The 20,369-nt window shown below is 29.3% G+C and overlaps 4 protein-coding genes across 4 annotated transcripts; 3 read left to right on the top strand and 1 right to left on the bottom strand.

Annotated features, from left to right (window-relative positions):
• The first annotated feature begins 245 nt into the window (after positions 1 to 245).
• Positions 246 to 4,925, top strand: LOC132907958 (inhibitor of nuclear factor kappa-B kinase subunit beta-like). The gene is made up of 13 exons (XM_060961410.1): positions 246 to 759; positions 906 to 1,105; positions 1,186 to 1,344; positions 1,428 to 1,645; positions 1,714 to 1,818; positions 1,899 to 2,034; positions 2,124 to 2,312; positions 2,415 to 2,626; positions 2,758 to 3,042; positions 3,409 to 3,552; positions 3,628 to 3,948; positions 4,053 to 4,131; positions 4,310 to 4,925. Exons 1-12 carry the CDS (start codon positions 651 to 653, stop codon positions 4,114 to 4,116), a joined length of 2,142 nt encoding a protein of 713 aa, XP_060817393.1. The 5' UTR covers positions 246 to 650; the 3' UTR covers positions 4,117 to 4,131; positions 4,310 to 4,925.
• Positions 4,926 to 5,386: 461 nt separating this feature from the next.
• LOC132907956 (translocation protein SEC63 homolog) lies at positions 5,387 to 10,892 on the bottom strand. Its single transcript, XM_060961409.1, has 12 exons — positions 10,388 to 10,892; positions 9,595 to 9,697; positions 9,406 to 9,520; positions 9,208 to 9,313; positions 8,835 to 9,058; positions 8,585 to 8,746; positions 8,120 to 8,348; positions 7,834 to 7,979; positions 7,568 to 7,715; positions 6,943 to 7,426; positions 5,898 to 6,189; positions 5,387 to 5,808 (listed from the first exon to the last, which is right to left on the bottom strand). Exons 1-12 carry the CDS (start codon positions 10,509 to 10,511, stop codon positions 5,668 to 5,670), a joined length of 2,274 nt encoding a protein of 757 aa, XP_060817392.1. The 5' UTR covers positions 10,512 to 10,892; the 3' UTR covers positions 5,387 to 5,667.
• A 449-nt stretch (positions 10,893 to 11,341) lies between these two features.
• On the top strand, positions 11,342 to 16,172 carry LOC132907963 (ceramide phosphoethanolamine synthase-like). Its single transcript, XM_060961421.1, has 6 exons — positions 11,342 to 11,681; positions 12,145 to 12,478; positions 12,623 to 12,951; positions 13,042 to 13,182; positions 13,258 to 13,412; positions 13,849 to 16,172. The coding sequence occupies exons 2-6, from the start codon at positions 12,179 to 12,181 to the stop codon at positions 14,250 to 14,252; spliced, it is 1,329 nt and encodes a 442-aa protein (XP_060817404.1). The 5' UTR covers positions 11,342 to 11,681; positions 12,145 to 12,178; the 3' UTR covers positions 14,253 to 16,172.
• Positions 16,091 to 19,669, top strand: LOC132907962 (SET domain-containing protein SmydA-8-like). Its single transcript, XM_060961420.1, has 5 exons — positions 16,091 to 16,229; positions 16,523 to 16,957; positions 17,568 to 17,945; positions 18,254 to 18,589; positions 19,297 to 19,669. Exons 2-5 carry the CDS (start codon positions 16,536 to 16,538, stop codon positions 19,601 to 19,603), a joined length of 1,443 nt encoding a protein of 480 aa, XP_060817403.1. The 5' UTR covers positions 16,091 to 16,229; positions 16,523 to 16,535; the 3' UTR covers positions 19,604 to 19,669.
• Positions 19,670 to 20,369: the final 700 nt, after the last annotated feature.

The following is a 20,369-nucleotide window of genomic DNA, read 5'->3' as shown; positions in this document are numbered from 1 at the left end:
GCGCGCGCGCGATTGTAAACAAAGCTTGTTGTTTAATATCAAATTTTAAGATATCCTAAAGGGATATAATATTTATTAGCATTATATTGCTGTTTGCTATTGCCGGCAATATTAAACGTTAAACAATATCGTACAGACGCATGCTTACTAATTAATCAATGACGACAATTAAGTTGTTAATAACACCTATGTAGCATTAATAATTGTTTAATCGAATTTGTTAAAATTTGATCAAAGTATAATATTATCAGAGAGGAAATCTATTACTATCATATTAGAATTTGAATTTTCATGTAAATTATTATAAAATTTCGTTTATTTTCTAAAAGTATAACGTATGGCGATAATTGATAAGATAATACATAATCGCTGTTTTATAGAATTTGTAACGAAAATTTTTATGTTGGCAGTATGTATTGACCTGTCATATATGTCGGGTGTTTATTCTTTTAAAAAATTAATATATTATAAATATGATCGTTGTATAGCCGTGATAATTGGTAAAATCAATTTGATTTTCTTATACAGCTGATGTATGTATATGCCCAGAGGGAAAAGAAGCTAACAGTATTTTTTTATATTTTAATCTGAATCTTTTTAAAAAATTTCAATAACTATAATTTAAATAATGTTTAGGCAAAGCATTTAATATGACTGCTACACCAGCATTTATTGAAGGTTGGAGCCTAGATAAAGTTTTAGGTTCTGGAGGATTTGGTATCGTCGAACTTTGGATACATAAAAGTGGTAAAAAGCTTGGTATGTTTACTCTTCAACAATGAAAATAAAACAATAAGACTCGGTATTTAATATTTTATTTGCCAACGCTGGATAGGGTAAACGTTGTTTAAATAGCATAAAGCAGAATATTATAGCAATTATAGAATATTTTATGAAAACTCTAGCAATTAAAATATGCAAACGGGAGGTTGCACAATTAAAAGAAGCGCAACGTAAAAGATGGATTAATGAGGTCCAGATAATGAAACGTTTGAGGCATCCAAATATCGTTAAAGGGCTAAATTTACCATTTAAACATCCTGACGATAAAGTAGATTTACCTTTATTATGTATGGAATTTTGTAGGAAAGGCGATCTGAGAAAGGTAAATATCGATATATAACTTATGTCTCAATCAATGAAACGGTAGTTGTGTTTATATTAGCAATGTTTGTTAAATTGCAGGTTCTAAGAAAAGTGGAAAATTGTTGCGGTGTTAGTGAAAAAGAAGCAATTAGTGTAATGAAAGATATTTCTTCTGCGATAGAATACTTACATTCCAATAACATTACTCATCGTGATCTGAAACCTGAAAATATAGTTTTACAAGATGAACGTGACATCGTAAGCAATATTGTATTAAATGTAGATTTTATTAAATATATTACAAGTGATAATTAATAATATATACATAAAATATATTTTAGATTTCATATAAATTAATAGATTTAGGATATGCAAAAGAACTTGGAGAGGATAGTACATCTGGCTCTTTAGTAGGTACATTAAATTATATAGCTCCAGAATTACTATGGAAACAGACATATAGTTGTTCCGTGGACTATTGGAGTTTGGGCATTCTTTTTTATGAACTTGTTACTGGAACAAGACCATTTTTACCTAAAATGCAACATACTATGTCGTGGTATGCTATATAATTATGAAAAGTTTATAATAAAAATCTAAACATTAGTTAACTTATATATTTTTTAGGATGCAACATATTAGAAATAAAACATATGATGATATCTGTGCTTTCAAATCAAAAGGGAAGGTAGTTTTTGGTCAAGATATTGCTGACCCTACAAACTTATCAAAGTAACAACTATAACATTGTTTGATAAAATGAAAAATAATAAAATATCAATTTTATTTAAACTGGTTATATTTTTTATTAGAAATCTTCGAAATAAATTAATAGAATGGTTTAAGGTTGTGTTACAATGGGATCCAAAGAAAAGAGGGAAACAATATGAAAGTGGAATATCGAAGCTTGTGGTATTTGAATTACTGCATTCTATTTTATCAAAACAGGTATTTTAATGTAGCATTTTTCATACGCTGGTATTTGAAAAATGCACATAATTATTTAAAATATAAACATTTTAACTTTTTTTTTCCAGATAGTTCATGTGTTTGTTGCATCGATGTATAAAATTAATACATACGAAATAGACAGCACTACTAAGATTACAGATTTACAACATATGATTGAAAAGGATATTGATATACCAATAAATCAACAAACTTTAACAGATTATTTTGGTAAAATTCTTATTGAAAATCAAGCACCACTTTTATCACAAATTCAGGTATGATGATATAATGCTTTGTATGTTTCTATGTTAGTATAAAATATTATAAATTTATTTTATATAGTATTATTTTGATTTAAACTATCAATTTCCCTGTAGAATACGGATTTATTTGTCTTTAAAAATGAGAGTCCTTTAATAGAGACTATCCCTATACCAGTAATCCCTATAGAAATTCGAAAAATGATGGAATTGCCAAAAGGTCTGTTGGATTTTGAAACGTTACAAGATTATTGCAGAGTAACAATATTTTTTATCAGGCAACAAATAAATTTGTTTCAATTGTATATTTTTGCCTTAACTATAAAATTGTAAGTATTTTATATATATTTTTATATATTAGTAGTTATATAGTAATCTATCTGCAGATTCATCTATGAAATTTAGTAGTGGTTTATTATAAAATTTTACTTATATACATATATACTGCATAATATTTCAGAGATTTGGTAATCGCAAAACTTGATACATTTAATAAAAATATGACAAATACATTAACAACTATAAATAATCTTCTAAGTGAACTATCTATATTTCGTATTAAATGGGAAGGGGGATCTACAAATAAGAAGGAATTGACAGCTTTGGAAATTAATTGTAAAAAAGTTACTAAACTTGTTAAGGCTGCTAATCAAATAAAATTAAAATTTAATCCATTGATACTAGAAAGCAGTAGATTAAGCAATGAAGTAAAATCTATTGATTGTATTAAAGATATGTTTCAAATGTGAGTAAAGGACAATGTTAAAAATGAATTTTGGTACTAATTGAGAAAAATTTTGTTATAGTACGATTATACGCTAAAGAATAAGAAGTGTAGTAGTTATTTTTCCGACAAATAATGGAAATGTTATAATAAATGCGGTTAAATACAACACAAATACAATAAACATATGACTGTGATTATAATTTATTCAACAGCAACATATATACATTACTAATGCTCTGAACAATCAAAGTCAAATAATTGTTTATTTTACAGACGATAAAACTTTTTGAACAAAATTTTTTCTCTCCGATTTGTATCAAAATCCACCGTCTATTTTTAATATCGTCCTTTACTGTTTCACTATCATATTTGAATTTTAAACAGATATAATAAAATCGCAAAAATCTATGAGTTGCATAGAGATGAATATTCTCATAAAAATGCAAGGCCAACAGAAATAGCAAAATTAATCTTTGAATTCTTGAAAGTACAAGGAGTAGAGTTTCACAATATTTCTGAAATTATAAAGTATGTATATGGCCAATGAATGTGTTGTATATTAAACTATAATTGATGTATCTTACATTGATATAATATTTTCAGACAAATAGCGAAATTAGAATCAGAACTCCGAACATTGGAAATGATTTTTGACTCGGTTATTGCTATGAAGACAGTGTACTGTGAAGAACTTCAAAATATAACACAACATCTCACTTCTAATGCGTTCGATATTTCTAATAAAGAACATTTAAGTCTATCTACCTCTACAAATAAAGCTACAAACATTTTATTATACGATAGTACGGAAATGTCAAATGAATGTGATAGTAATCAATTTTTAAATATATCTAGTATGAAACATAAGGAAAAGCTGGACACAGAAAATGATGTGATATATGATAACTTAGTGATACGTTACACGTATGTTTCATACTATGACTTACAATCTGAGAAATAAGTACATATATAAGTGTACAAGTATATAGAATGAAAGTATAACATATTTTTATCTTTTATTTCGCCAGGTTAGATAATCTTTTGACAGAAATGCAAAAAAGATACATGGAACTGCTTAGCTTGGAACCATAAACACAAATATAGAATGTATGTATTACATTTTTCGTATTCGATTTTCGAAACTTTATTTTTCTATCTTTCAACAATATTTCATTATTTTTAGATTAAAGATATTTCTCCTTGTCGAATTTAATATTAATTAATAAGACAATAATTCTATAAAATATATCTTTTAGGAACTAATTTTAATTATTTATGATCGCAGTATATTGTAGTGATCTTGATGCTCTTGGAATATAATGTCGCACGCCCCATTTAATATTAGCATTTTCGTCTGTTTTGATATATGTATAAATGGGACCATTTGTTATATTTTTCAGTCTCATTTTCCATCCAACATTATTTGATGATGTTAAATGATCTGTAAAAGATTATATATCAGTATGAAAGGTGTTGAAGATATTCTATTAGGGGAATACCAAAATTTTATTTTATGTGCTGGTCTAAAATTAACTGTGAGGACACGAAACGTATGATAGTAATATATAAGCATGTACACATGTATATGCGCAGTGAAATTAAATTCAGTTCAGCGTCAAGATAAGAATACATGATGATGAAGCTTTTCTGTAAAGTGCTGTATGATGTGCAAAATTATTTGATCTTTTCAAGATATCTTACAGCTGTTCTTACATATTGTACGACATTTTACGTGAAATCTGCAATATACGTTTATGGTTAATGTATTATGTACATTAATGATTAATATATATTGTATATACGTGCGTGTATATATCCTTTCTTTACATATTTTAAGTAATGTTGTAAAATTACTTTAGTGATAGGATTTATAAATGTTATTTATAATTTGAATTTATAAATATGTTTTAAATGTTATTTAACGTACCTATTTTAAAAATTACACACAGGATCAAGTATATAAGAATAGTTTTTAATATCTGTAACAGAATTGATCCTTTATATGTGTGTGTGTGTGTGTGTATATACATAATAATAATTATATATATATATATATAGATTATATATATATATATATATAATATATATATATATATAATTATTATTAATATATAAAAATATATAAAAATATATATATATATATATAATTAAACTATACTCACAATCCAGATGTTCAAAATTTTAACATCCATTGTGACCAATGCAACAGTACGATACTGACTATTTTATAACAAAACAGTACCAGCAGCTCTTATGCTTTAAACTTGACAAAAACTTACACGGTTGAATGAATAAGTAAGAGATACGTTTTTATCAGACTTTCACTTATAGAGAAATTAACACCAGGCGAAAAATAATACTATTATATCTTAAAACGCGTTTTATTAAAAAGACTGTATATACATCCTAAACTGAGGATTAAACAACAATGTTAAAATAAATATGATTTTCATTTACTATTACTTTCTCTTCACTGAAAAACCTTACACGCTATACTATTTTTCTAGATTGTCCACGTACATTAACAATTATGCAATTTCACATATAAAAGTTCATTGTACATTAACTTGACAAGTAAAAAAAGAGGAAAAATGCGAACTTTTTTTAATATCTATTTATCAAATCTTCCGCGAGAAACAGATATTATTCATTGTCACTGATATCTTCGTCAGTTGTATACTCGGAATGTTCATCAGCTGCATCTACATCTTCCACAGTTTCTTCATCTGAAATATCCCATTGAGGATGTTCCATAGGTACTTCTGGTGCCTCCTTCACATCCAACTGCAAACAAATATTTTTGTAATAATCATAAAGTAACAATAATACTGAAATTTTCGCTTATATAATATAAACAAAATTTCATTACATACCTTAATATCTTGAGCTTGATCAAAGCCAAGATAAGAATCGCTACGTAAACATACAGTAAATGTATAAACACCTGGCCACCGGGGCGCTGTAAATTTCAACTGAACTTCTTCAAAATCTGCTAACGACGTAACATAAATAGGAGTTGTTAGTAAAGTTTGACTCTTGCGATCACAGATGTAAACCCACCAATATTCCTGTTTCACATCAGGAAAGAATGGACAATGAACTTCATGTGATATATTGCTTCTTCCTTCTAAAACTTTCTCTCTCTTTGAAATTCTTTGCTGAAATCTGTTCATACAAACATTAATTAGTAATTACGGGAGAAACGAAGCGTCATATGAAACAATTTTATTCTATATTTTCGACTTATTTTTTTCACGCAGAATCACTCTCTGCTCGGTTGTACTACGATTACCGCCCCACCCTGTATACAAAGCGTTCTGCTTAAATGGAAACAGTAGAATATCTCACGAGGGATTAAAGTTATTAAAAATTTGCTTTCAGAAGAATGCTCATAGTGCCGTGTATTTCTTTATACTTTTTAAATGCTGCTTCGTGTCTTTTCTTGTCTTTCATACGACGGATTAGAGTTAAAATATCCGCTAAACTAATAGTTTCCCGACATGAATAGGTTAATACTTTTTTTTTATAGGAAATATGAAGATCGATCGATTAGTCTGTTAAAAAATATATGATTCCATCTAGGGGAGGGAGGGGGGTGAGAGAGAAAGAGAGAGAGAGAGATAAAAAGAACAGAAAGAGAGAGAGAGAAAAAGAAAAAGTTAGAAGTAAGGAAAAAGAAAAGAAAAAAGAGAAAAGGGAGGAAAAAAAGAAAAGGGAAGAAAAAGATAAAAGAGTTGACCCTAAAATATCTCATACCGCTGGATTTGCATCAAGACTAATTTTGATCCATCTGACGTTAATCATCGAATCAAACAACTTTTGTACAGGTCATTTTCTGATAACTTTAAGCCCTCGTGAGATATTCTATCGTTCTGTTAAACGAAACACTGTATATTAAATTATTATGAAATATTTTACCTCTCCCACTCTGTGTCATCATCATCTATGGACACATCTTTCTTTTCATGACTATCTTCGTCATTACTTCCGTCACTATCAACATCACTGTCACTGACATCAGATAATTTATCTTTGGAAGACTCTTTTTCTACCTTATCTTCTTTCTTTTTTGCATTAGGAGTATTCATTTGTTGAGCATTATTGCTAGACTGAAATTGTGTCTGAGCATTCTTTGTGGAAGCAAATTTTTTACTAGTACCTTTCTTGTGGGACTTCTTTTGACCCTTTTTTTGCCTAAGCCATGCTGGCCTTTTAACAGATTGGTTTTGTTCTTCTGATACTTCATCAGGAGCTTCATTGTTTATTTTACTGTCATCGATCATGGTTTGTTCCTTAACAGAATCATCTCCAAACAATTGTTTCATATCTTGACGGGTTAATGATACTGTTACAGTAACGATAGCACCAGCGGTATAAACAGTTGGATTTTCATCGTCAATTACTGTAAGATATATTTTACTTTAAAAAGTATTTAAACATAACATACAAAATATGTACATACAAGCATAGGAAATATTAAATAATAGTAATATAATATTAAAATATTATAATTAAATATTAAATAATAGTAAATAATTTTTACCTTCAGACCGTACTTTAAAATCTATATATGGCATACTTCCAAGAACTTTCATTACATCTTCATACTGGCTATCTGATAAATGTCTAAGAATCAGTCTTCTTTCTTCTCCTTTTAATTGTGCGAATTGTTGAAGACTTTTGATTTGATGCTAAACCAATTACAAGTCTAGTTAAATTTCTAATTATAATATATGATGAAATATAGGTTATTCTGCCTAGGTTAAATTAAAGTATCCTAAATGATATAACAATACAAATGAATGATACCTTTTTTAGTAAGAAACATTTCAGATTATCTTCTGTTATATGTGGTAATTGTAGAAGAGGATTTTTAAATTCCCAGAAGCCTTGCACTATCATTGCACACAATTTCATACAATTTTCTACAGTTTTTATAGTTGGTAAACGTGGAACTGCGGAGAAAAGAAAACATACGTCAGATTACCGGTGTTTAAAGTACAGTATTGCTACTACAAAAATTTTTTCGTTTGTATGTATTTAGGAAAACGTAGGACAGGTTGGGAAACCTACAATTTATAGCATAAATATATACCTCTTCTAGCATAAGCTAATAGAATCACTCGATTAACACAAGTTACCATTTCTTGAATCAAATATGGACATTTTTTTATTATATATTGTCTATCTTTTTCTAATGTTTCTGGATTTAATAGTATACGAAATAAATGTGCATGAATTAAAGCTCTAGCTTTAACTGAATATGAGTCGCATAATGGTGTTGTCTTGTTTTTTGCATCTAGATCTGGTAGCTGCTTAATAAGCTGAAAATGAAACAAATACAAAATCTAGAATTACCTTAAGCTATTAATTTCTTCAGATAAAGAAATTTTCAATTTCAAAGTAAACAATAAGAGCCATACGCCACTTGTTTTACATCTAGTATAAAATTGTATTAAACCTGACATAAAAAGAATTGTACGTTACAATAAAATGTATTCTATATATATTCATTATAATTATAATTGTAAAAACCATTAAAATATAGTGCAAATCTTACCGAATGAACTTCCTCGTTATCTGTATATCTCTCAACTATCTCTGCATTTCGTTTCTTATGAAATTCGAATGAAGCAGCAAGAATCATAATAACTCTTTTTAGTGACATTGAAGGATATTTAATAAAAAAGATATAATATAATTGTGTGGTTGCCAGCAATACCTAAAAACCAATAATAGATTAAGGATTATTAATATTCACATTTTACTAATATTTAATTATATGTATATTGAAACGTAGATGTATTTACTTGGTCACCGGCATAACGCATGCTTTTATACCACCACATCCCAACAGCCGTTGGTAAAACAAACATGAAAATCAGCGAATAGAATCCTAAAACCCAAACTGAATTTTTTTTTTCGACTATCCAAGAAGGCAAAGCAATTCCAAAACTCATTGCCCCTGGACCGTCCGGATTTCCATACTTTTTCCAATTCTTTCGTGCTTCCTCGTCCGTTAGGGCTTGATATGCTATTAATTGACGTGAAAAGAAATGTTTTCGTTTCAACAATTTAAATTATCATGAACAGTTATTATTATTTTTATAATATTTTATTTTATTGTACATGCGCACGCGCGCGTGCACACACACACACACACAATTTTATGTTTATTCTAACCTTTGGTTAACCTCATAAAAGCTTTTTCATTCCCAGTTTCTTTATCAGGATGAAGAATTAAAGATAATTTGCGATATGCTTTTTTAATGTCACTTTGAGATGAGCTCTATAAATAATAATAATATCATAAATGTTAAGTAGATATAGATGTATAATAAATGAAATTGATACTTTTTAAATTGAATTAATCGTACTTACAGAGGAAACACCAAGTATTTCAAATGGATCAAAATTAGCCATTTCATAATCGAATTGTGATACCTTATATGTCAAAAAGATAAGGATTATCCATCCAAGGATGATAAGAAATTTGCTACAATGATGTAAATAACATTTTAAACGTCTAAACTTTATATGCAATTAAGATATATATATAAAGATAGTTACTCAAATAGTGCTTTGGTTTCTTTCCAAGGTTTATTAAGTCGTAGGACAATCTTTTTCTTTTTACATCCATCGCATTGACACTCTTTTGCTTCTTGATCAGGATCTATTTATAAATAATAATAATAATTATTATATGTACCATTCACCTTATTATTACCAATAGTACGTAATTAATTATATGAAAAACATGAAAAAGATTAAATTTCACATAATACCAAGTTTTAAAATTATTAAGAACAGAATATTTATAAAATTTTATATAATTAAAATTTATTTGAAACAACATAGTAATTTGTTTGAAATTGTTAGAGAATAAAAAACAGTGCTTATTTGTGCATATTGTGAATTATAATTATTTACTGATATAATATTTTATTTAAATATTGCCTAATTTAAAAAATCTATCTTAAAAACGTAAAACCGATGGAATCCGTTGAAAAATATATATGTGTACATATACATATAAAATACTTTTTTTATAGGAATACATTATTCAAATTTGAGCGGAAAATCGGAATATTAAGGAACCTTGAATGTTTTTCCGAAAAGCGATCAAATATTATGCGCTCTGAAATATTATCGAGAACATTAGAAAATTAGTAACGTAATATTCATAATTAAGAGCACATTAATCCCTTGGCACAACATTATGAAGTGAATGTGATAATGAAAAGAGTAAATGTAAAACATGGTAAAATTACATAACTCGGTTGAAAGTACGTATGAACATAGAACGTTATCGTAATATCACTTATTTTCTATGTTAATCTAAATAGATTCGTGTGGAGCTAACCTTGTTTGGGATAACGTGGCCAAAAATAATATGTTACAGGTATTTGAAGGAGGGCCGAGAATGATAGTAGAAAGTAAAAAAATGTCCCACCACTTTCGTCGTATTGAAATTTTTGGCCGCCCATAGCTCATTAAATTACAATCTTTAAGTATATGGTTTAAGTACATTCATTACTAAACTCCACTTTGAATTCACGGTATCATTCAATATACAGTACAGTTACAGAGTTGTCGTCGTCAAGACTGCCAACTCAGCACCGAATGCTATTAGTTTAGGTCTGATGTGCAATTGGCGCTGTCGATTATGTTTATATACAACTAAGAAGAAGAATGAAAAATACGTCAGAGATCACAATGATTGAGCTTATTAACAAACGATACGTCGCCCCCACTGTAAAGTTACAGTTACAGACTATTTTACTGTGTTTAAGTGAACTTAGAACACGCCATTGCATGATAATACGGTACTTTTGTAATTCTGTTGCACCCTGATCGTGAACAACGTCACTAATGCCAACGTCATGCAACTATTAACTGTAAACAAATCGTGAATCGAGATCAAAATCGATAGATATATCGATTGTATAAATATAAATCCAAAAGTGAAGGGTCACTATCTTTTAATATAGTGTTTTCAAAAGAAAATTAGGAATCATTTTATTCTAATTCAAAATTAGAGCAGAAATATATGTATATCATATTAATCGTCATATTAACTACGGTATCATAAGAGAATTACATATAATAGCCTTTTATACATACGTATCGTAAAAATGAAAAGTCACTATTATGTGGTTGGAAATTAAAATATTGAACAGGACGGTTTATATTTGATATTTTAATGTAACAATTCAATTACTTGTAGAAATTCAAATCTACATTATTTATTTCATTTTAATGTTATTTTGATGTATTTTCATTTTGTTTAGATCATTTTGTTTCATGAATATGCGTGTTATCGTTCAAGTAAATTTATTAATATGATCAGCATAATTTTGAATTGAAATTGCATAAAGTAACTGTGAAGTTTGCCGAGATATGTACATAAGAGATATGTACACCATACTCTAAATCGAAGAAGTAAGAACTGTTAAAAGTGATGAACGCGTTCAACTGTGATCGCAGCATTCTGATCAATGGTTCTGGCTGGATTGGTTTATTTACAAATACTGCCAATGTATGGTTTCGTTTGACAATAAGACTATGATATTCATGATATATATTCATTATGTACAATAAACGCACGAAAAAATTGTGATACATAGCTTTGATAATCCATAAATTAAGTTTTTAAGGTATGTCGTATTTAATGGTATTTATATAGGTTAAATATATTTTAAAATGTAAGTGATTTGGACAGGCCATTTGTAGTAGAATATAGAAAGATTCTTCGTAAAAAAATTCATATAGAAATATATTTTTTATTATTATATCTTATTTGTTCAATAATTTTATTACCGTCAATATGCTTATCACTATGCCGAAATTATTTTTATCGTTAATACTATGATTTACATTAATGACGAAAAGTTACATAATATTTTTTGTATTTTTAATGTTTTCAAAATGTAACATTCTTTTCATTTCATACGTTATTTTGGTGAAATATTTCATTATATTAACTAATAGTTCTCAATAGTTTTGATCCTGTCAAAGTAGCAAAATATATTTGTATCCAGTGATGGCTATAATATAAATTGTTAATAAATTATTTCTTATGCTTTCTTCTTCTTCCTTTTTTTTTTTTTTCTTTTTAAGGTACGATTAGTACAATTTTGTATTAAGATAAACAATGTCTGAGAAAAATATAGTTGAGTGGACGCAAAAGGATGTGACAAGATGGCTTAGAGAAACTGGACATGAAAAATTTGTTGACTCATTTCTTGATCAGGAAATTGATGGAAAAGTGCTGTTGACCCTGAAAGAAGACGATCTAAAGTTAATATCCAGGAATTTACAGAAAATTGGTGATATAAAAAGATTATATATTAGCATAAAACAATTACAAAGGGATAATGTGGCAGTATTATTTGAATTAGGATACATTGATATATTTCCATCGTCAAATTTTTATAATCATCAAAAACATGAAGTAAGAAGGAAAGTTAAATACCTAATATCAAACATCTTTTAAGATATATGTTCCTTTAATATATGAAATGTGATAATAAATGAGATATTTTAAAATAATATCAATTGTGTTTCCATAGTAGAAGTTTGTTTTCTATTTTAACAGATGCCTAGTAGTGGTATAAATAACGAGGGTTCTATCGAACATGAATTTTATTCAGCATCTGTATCAGAAGATGGTCATGCGTCACATTTGTCACCTGAAATTTGGAAAACTTTCATTAGTTTGGCATATTTATTTATTGTTACATGGATTACTGCCTTTGTGATGGTCATTGTTCATGACAGAGTGCCTGATATGAAAAAATATCCTCCGTTACCTGATATATTTTTAGATAACGTTCCACATATTCCTTGGGCATTTGATATGTGTGAAGTCACTGGAACTATACTTTTTGCAATATGGCTGATCGTACTAATTTTTCACAAATACAGGTAAAGTATATTATAAGTGCTACTAATATTTAAGATTAAGTTGCAAAGTAGACGATTTTAAAAGTATTCAACAAATGTTTGTTAACGCAGATTTATTTTATTACGGAGATTTTTTGCTTTATCTGGCACAGTCTTCCTGTTAAGATGTGTTACAATGCTTATTACTTCCTTATCAGTACCAGGCGCACATTTGCAATGTCAACCGAGGAAAGTTCCCGAAGATTGGACAAGGTGCGAATAATACTTTATCCTTTAAAGTAACTAGTATGAAAAAAAAGAAGTTGTATTAATATTTTCATTTTATAGTTCTGCGTATGTAGAGTTATATAATAAAATTGCTATGGCTTATGTTATATGGCGTGGTGCTGGTATGTCGATTCAAGGTGTTAGAACGTGCGGTGATTATATGTTTAGCGGACATACTGTTGCGTTAACTATGTTAAATTTTTTCATTACAGAATGTAAGTATTAGCATGTCTCTGAATAGATAGGCTATAGGTAATACGTATATGAATAGTCCACGGGTAAAGAAGGTAATGTCAAGTTTTAGCATTTCTTAGAAAATGAAAATCGATTTTTCGTTATACGTATCAAAATAAAACATTTTATTCTTAGTTGTATTTTTGCATCATTTTCAACTTTATCTTATAACTGTAAGCGATATGTGGCGCATTAAATTGTAAAAAATGAAAAGTACACTGCGCATCTCAATTTCTTATAGAGCTATTGCGAAACTTGGCAAATTGTTATTCAAATTATTGCTACATAGCCAGTGATAAAGAGTACACTCAGGAGCATATGAGAGATATTAAATTCAAAATTTGTTAAAATTGACATTGCCCATTTTCGCCGTGCAACCTTCGTATAATTCTTATTATGATGATATTTTATTTACAGATACACCGCGACAATTGTATTTTTTACATACCTTCACATGGATGCTCAATATGTTTGGTATATTTTTTATCTTGGCAGCACACGAGCATTATTCCATTGATGTTTTCGTAGCTTTCTACATTACATCACGATTGTTTCTTTATTATCATACTTTAGCCAATAATCAAGCATTGATGCAACGTGATTCAAACAGAACCAGAATATGGTTTCCGTTATTTAGTTTTTTCGAATCTTCTGTCGATGGCATCGTTCCAAATGAGTATGAATCTCCGTCTCTGATCGTATGTAATCTAGCATGTACTGGGAAAAATATATGGCATTTGGTACGATCCTCAATTTGCTTCCGTAAATCATGGCGTGATGTAAACGGCAGTGTAAAGAATAGCACAAAGAAGGAACACTAGCCAGTATATAAGTTACTTCAGTTTTATATTCCTTTGATAATAGACTTTTGAGAATATTAATTTTACTTGATAACTCTCTTTATACCATTTAACCAAGTAACAAAAGATATTATTTGCAAATATTTATTTTTTGGAAGTGAAATTAGTTAGCTAGCGAAATCTCCATTATCAAAATAAATTTGTACGATTTGTTTAAATATTTCTAATCTTTATGAAATGACTATCCATAATAGTACATTTAAATTATTGCCTTCCAAAAGAAATTTTATCATAATATTATCATATTTAACTTGTATAATTCCTATTAAAATCAATTTTCACTATCTTCTCTGAAACTTAGGTTTAGACACATTACTTTTTCCCCTTATTGTTAATCATGGAGAAATTTGTTTTCATTTTCGTGAATAAATATATTATAAAAATTTGATTATGCAAGTAAATTTTGTAAGTAACAAGGAATTAAAATTAACTGAATGTATGACTATATGTTGGAGTTTACGATCATGTGCAATATAATTTGTTGTTAACTGAAGCTACATTATGAATGAAAGATATATTAATAAAATCGTAAATAAATTGCAAGTAACAGTAAGTAACAGTGGATAAAAAAAGAAAAACTGATTCGATACGAAAATTTATGTATTCGTTTATTTCATAATTTTTGATACGAGATTTCGGGAAATAAAAAATATTGGATAGAGCGCGGTACTAGTATAGAAATATGAATAGTCTTTCCACTTTTAATTTGTATATATATATATATATTTTTTTTTACTAAAATTAAGTGTAAGCGAAGAGATTTTATTGATGAATCGATTTTAGCAACTATTACGTATTCTCGTCTTATTGTGATATCCTCCGTTTCTAAACGCATCATCACAAATAGAAATAACAAAACAAAAGATAATTACGCACGACCAGAATATAACTGGACACACGATGATCATGATCAGATATGTACATTTACATATAATACGTGCGATTAAAATACATTAATGACGACGCTATTCTTTACGTGATTCAACTGAAGTACAATTGAACGAATAATGAACTTTTCGCAAGAGTTAATTAGTAAGAGGCTATGTATGTTACAGTGATCTTTTAATATTTATATTTGTTACAAATAGAGTGTATGATTATTTAGATTTTTAAAAGAGGCTCTTAATGTTATGCTATTGAAGAGGAAGAATGATTTGCACAATAGTAAGAAAGAAATTATATATATATATATATATATATATATATATACACATATTAATATTTGTACATATAATTGTTGTACTCTACGATCATTTTATATTGAGTTGATAAAATTATTTTTCTATATTGCTTTATTATGAATACTTTTTATATTTTCCTTTTTCATAAATGGGTGCACATTCGATAAGTGTAATGTCGTATAATATAATCATAATACTCTTACAAATATCTATTACCAAAAACGTTTGTAAATACAGTATTTAAATTATCTTTATAATTAATATCGAAAGGTGCTAATTTTATCGTAAATAAAAAATATTATAACAAACATTTTTCATAATGCATTCATTCAAGGATATACTTGATGTTCATATAAAAAGTAACGTGCACTTTTCCAATTTTAATCGACGAATATTTTGTTTTGTATAAAGTCCGCTATCAGACAATAAATGATAATAATGTATAATAATTAAGTAGGATAAGTTTGTATTACGCCGAATAACAACAATCTTTTATAGGGTTTTGTCAGAAATAGAAGCGCGTCTACGTAACTATACCGCTCCTATAATTAAACCACCGGTGTATGTAGACCGTCATAGTTTCAGAGTCGTAATGTCGGAATTTTAAAGCAGTGATATCGCAAGTTTCAGCGTTTTACCTATTAATTTCTTATTCTCGTTCGAAAATTACAAAGTTAATAAAATACTTGACGCAAATAAAGATGTGCTGCACTCGTTTTAATATTATTTCTACTATATTCATGCTCCTATCTTACAGGTATGTATCATAAACTTTAAAATACTTTAAAGGAATTTTGAGTGCAAGCACTTTGTCAAACAAATATTATAAGTATATTCGCCATTTTATTTCAATATTTACCTTGAAATTATTTAATCGTGTATTTTATTTCTAACGTAATCTAAGGGAACATAGAAATCGATTTGCATAATAATTTTAGCATGATATTTATTTAAATGGCAAGCTGTTTCTAAGTACCGAGATATCTTTTATACATATATAGAAGATTAACAAAGAGCAGAGGTTTAATTTTAATACTATTCAACGTTCAGTAATTGAGATAGCATGGAATCGAAAACGGAAGGCATCTGTCCGATCTGTAATCAACGTGCAACGCTGAAATGTAACGGTTGCAAGCAACAATTTTATTGCAAAAAGGAACATCAACGACAGGACTGGCCTATACACAGGTCAAATTGTCAAGCATGGGAGATCCGTGAGAGCTGCGAACTCGGACGGTATTTAGTGGCATCGAGAGATTTAAATCCGGGCGACGTAATCCTATCAGAGTCACCTTTGGTTTGGGGACCGGCATTACATTCAGATCAAAGAGTTTGCGTTGGTTGCGGCAAACAATGCGATAGTAGCGATACAAGATGCACGAAATGCCTTTGGCCGGCGTGCGATACAAATTGTTCTGGTCTTACCGATAAAAATAGACACGGTCTGGAATGTTCTTTTCTTATAAAAGCAAGAATCATCCCCAGGTTTGTAACGTTTCGTAAAATAGAAAAATACAGCTTCGTTTAAAGTTTAAGGGCGAAGAACAAGGAGAATGTCGCGAAACAATTTTAGCGAGAATATAAAACAGTTTGTATAATTTTATTGGTTTTATTAGTTATTTCTAGTCGACGACATTTAAAAGGGACATGGTTCGGTTCAATCGTATTGTTCGTAACACGAAGTTTATACATTTATTAGATATTCAGAAAGAAGGACAAAGAGACAACTGTCTTACATTCGCTTTCAAATTGAATATCGCAGCAAACTAGAGCAAAATAAGAGAATTATTCGTTTGTATTTATATACATAGAAATGTTTATACATTGTTTAAACGTTATTTGGAAATTAATAAAAGCAGTGTCAACGCTCTTTTAAAAGACAGCGAAGGAGCGTTATAAAGCGTTACAATCGCTCGCGCTTATCGCGCTATCGTATACAATAAAAAATAATATGACTAGTGTATACGTAGCATAATAAAATAATATAAAATAATATAAAAAGGGATAGAAACGATATAGTTTAACATTTATATATATTGTTCTAGTTTGTGTGTATGATTTCATTTATTCTTAATTAGCGTTATCCATGTTTCAGGTGCGATGTTCTCTTAGTAATACGTATGTTAATATTATGGCGCAAGAAATTGAAATATTGGTATTCTATAGAAAAGCTACAAAGTCACCAAGATTCTCGTGGTCAAGGAACGAACGCATACGAGGAAACGATGAACATATATCGGCATATCGAACGTCTTTTACCAGACGATCCCTCCAGCAAAGATATCGTGCACAAAATTTGTGGCTTAATAGACGTTAACGCGCTGGAAACTGTACCACCTGAGGGTTGCGTTGCGATTTATGAAACAGCGTGTCTTTTGGAGCATTCTTGTTTGGCTAATACGAGACACAGTTTTAAAATCGACGATAAGGGTAGACCTCGAATCACGGTGATAGCTGTTTGTTCCATACAGAAGTACGTAAATAGAATATTTCGCATTACAGTCTTCTCTTTCGCTTCTTTTCTTTCTTATACATCTTTTTATTCTTTCTATTCTTTAACGAATATTTTTGAAAAAGCTCGATACAAAGCGCAAAGTCAAACAGCGCTTTTGTAGTATATCCGAACATCGAAGAAACATTTAACATCTTTGCGTCGTAGGTAAACGTGTCTACGCGTTCTATAGTATTTACTTTTAGAAGTGCGTTCCACTTGGACTCGGTATAGAGGATAACTTCTTTTCTGAATAACAAAACCTAAAAGCTCTCTTTTACGATGTATAGGTGGGACCATTTAAGCACGATGTATACGCACGCACTTTGGTCAACGAGGGCGCGAAGAGCTCATCTTTCGGAGACGAAATATTTTTCGTGCCATTGCAAGCGATGTGCCGATCCAACAGAATTGGGCACGCATCTTGGAACCTTAAAATGTCCTCGCGACAACGATTTTATTTTACCTAAGGATCCGTTAAACTTTGACTCGCAATGGGAATGTAATTCGTGTCCTGGAACTTTGACCGCGTCGGAAGTGACGCAGTTTGTTGGAAAATTGGAAGAGGATGTTGATGAAATTATGTATCAAGCAAACAAGAATAAATTGGTCGATCTTCTGTCACGGTAAAATAACTTTCATTTATCATACATTGGATAAAAAAATAATTTCGTATCTATAATACTTCCTGCGGTATACAAGAGTAGCTAAATTATTAATTTTATTATCCATTCTTGCGTATCGTCTCTTTTTTTCTCTTTGTTTGAAATATTTTTATATCGACACCCACTCTATTTTCGTTATACATAGAAAGGATAATTATACAATATAAAGTAAATATTTTTATATTACATTGCACATGTACATAAGATTACAATTCGCCGCTATTGTTTATCGTCAATGCGTTGAAAATAACCAAAAGTATGTCAACCATATGAGATGTATGTATACGTTCGCTCTTAATAGCAATATAATTACGCTTTTTGGATTCGTTAAAGCTTACGCATGTACATATATATATATATATATATATATATATATATATATATATATAGATTTTCTTAATAAACGAGTCCAAAATTAGCTAGCTTTTGTCTAACGAAGTTAGCTATTTTATTTTATTTTTTCATGCTTTAACGCAACAAAAGATCTTTTCGCGAAACGAAAATATGGCTCGAAATTCTATTAAAAGTTGTCTTTTCCTTTTAATAAAATAATTTCGAAAAAAGATACTTTCGTAAAGATCGCTTTGCTGTGATATTTTTAAACTGATTTTTAGACATCGTATGGAACGAAAGTCGATGATTCAACTATAATCGTTATTTGATTCTAGGCTTACTACGTTATTGCATCCTGGACATCAATTGTGTACAAGTGTCAGTCATTCGTTGATTCAGCTATTGCCTGCAAGCGATCCGAAAAAACCTGAATTATGCAAACGTATCATAGAAACCACCAAAACGTTAGATCCTTATGGTGCAAGATTAGCATTGTACACTGCAGTCGCATTGAGAGAATTGTCTACTTGTCCAGGGGAAAATAGAGAAGGTCTTTTGTTAGAAGCAATATCGTTATTGCAATTTGAACCAGAGAATTCGCCCGGTGAAAAGCTTCGATCGCTAATGGAATCTGAGTTATGATAATTCTATTAGATTCAACATTTAATGAAATAATCGTAATAAAAATTAAATTATAAAAATTGTTCATATACTGTATTATATTTAGTAATTTGCATTTAGAAAATGAATTTATGCTGGAAAAAAGCAGTATGAAAAATGTTTTTCTTCGCATGATCTTACGCCATAATAGCTACGTAACATGACATATCGTCCATATCGAACGACAAAATGCATGTTATTTGCAATTATACAGTACACATAATCGTGATCGGTAGCACCGCGCTGTATGTATAGTGTTATAGTAGTTGATCGTGCTGTTCTTACGTGTCACATTTTATTACATAAGATAACGTTGTATTTACAGTGTAAATGTTACTTGTTTCTAAGTCAACGATATTGTTGATGCGTGTTTGTCGTTGCAGAAGAATTAAGTAGCGAAAACCTGTCTTACGCTGGAGAGAAAAAGTAGAAATTCCAGGTAAACGTTATTAGATTACGGTAGCATGTAAATCTAGACTAGATTTAGCCTCGAGATGGAGTAACATATTTTTATAACAAGAATAGTGTCTTTTTTCTTTTTTTCTTTTTTTTTTTTTTTCTTTTATAGCAAAGCGATTATCGAACATTAATTTACTTACACTAGACATTGTTAAATACGTATCGTTCTATCGGAGTAATCTTTAAATGAAATAGCGACACGTAAATTTTGTTCGTAACAACGGATTTGATTTGATTCGAGTGAAAATAGATTCGTGCGTGTATTGAGAATTTAAATACTCGATGACTT

The sequence above is a fragment of the Bombus pascuorum genome, chromosome 6, assembly GCF_905332965.1.
Source record: "Bombus pascuorum chromosome 6, iyBomPasc1.1, whole genome shotgun sequence".
NCBI lineage: Eukaryota > Metazoa > Arthropoda > Insecta > Hymenoptera > Apidae > Bombus > Bombus pascuorum.
This window is presented reverse-complemented; position numbering and strand designations above follow the sequence as displayed.

What these genes read in the sequence shown, in the direction of transcription:
- LOC132907958 (XM_060961410.1), top strand. Translation starts at nt 651, where the DNA reads ATGACTGCTACACCAGCATTTATTGAAGGTTGGAGCCTAGATAAAGTT. An exon ending in TACAAGATGAACGTGACATC is followed by an intron (nt 1,345 to 1,427) that starts GTAAGCAATATT and finishes AATATATTTTAG; the next exon opens with ATTTCATATAAATTAATAGA. An exon ending in TTTGCCTTAACTATAAAATT is followed by an intron (nt 2,627 to 2,757) that starts GTAAGTATTTTA and finishes ATAATATTTCAG; the next exon opens with AGATTTGGTAATCGCAAAAC.
- LOC132907956 (XM_060961409.1), bottom strand. Translation starts at nt 10,511, where the DNA reads ATGGGCGGCCAAAAATTTCAATACGACGAAAGTGGTGGGACATTTTTT. An exon ending in ATAACGAGGAAGTTCATTCG is followed by an intron (nt 8,349 to 8,584) that starts GTAAGATTTGCA and finishes TTTCATTTTCAG; the next exon opens with CTTATTAAGCAGCTACCAGA. An exon ending in TTTTAAAGTACGGTCTGAAG is followed by an intron (nt 7,427 to 7,567) that starts GTAAAAATTATT and finishes TATATCTTACAG; the next exon opens with TAATTGACGATGAAAATCCA.
- LOC132907963 (XM_060961421.1), top strand. Translation starts at nt 12,179, where the DNA reads ATGTCTGAGAAAAATATAGTTGAGTGGACGCAAAAGGATGTGACAAGA. An exon ending in ATAATCATCAAAAACATGAA is followed by an intron (nt 12,479 to 12,622) that starts GTAAGAAGGAAA and finishes CTATTTTAACAG; the next exon opens with ATGCCTAGTAGTGGTATAAA. An exon ending in AAATTTTTTCATTACAGAAT is followed by an intron (nt 13,413 to 13,848) that starts GTAAGTATTAGC and finishes TTTTATTTACAG; the next exon opens with ATACACCGCGACAATTGTAT.
- LOC132907962 (XM_060961420.1), top strand. Translation starts at nt 16,536, where the DNA reads ATGGAATCGAAAACGGAAGGCATCTGTCCGATCTGTAATCAACGTGCA. An exon ending in AAAGCAAGAATCATCCCCAG is followed by an intron (nt 16,958 to 17,567) that starts GTTTGTAACGTT and finishes TCCATGTTTCAG; the next exon opens with GTGCGATGTTCTCTTAGTAA. An exon ending in TTGGTCGATCTTCTGTCACG is followed by an intron (nt 18,590 to 19,296) that starts GTAAAATAACTT and finishes ATTTGATTCTAG; the next exon opens with GCTTACTACGTTATTGCATC.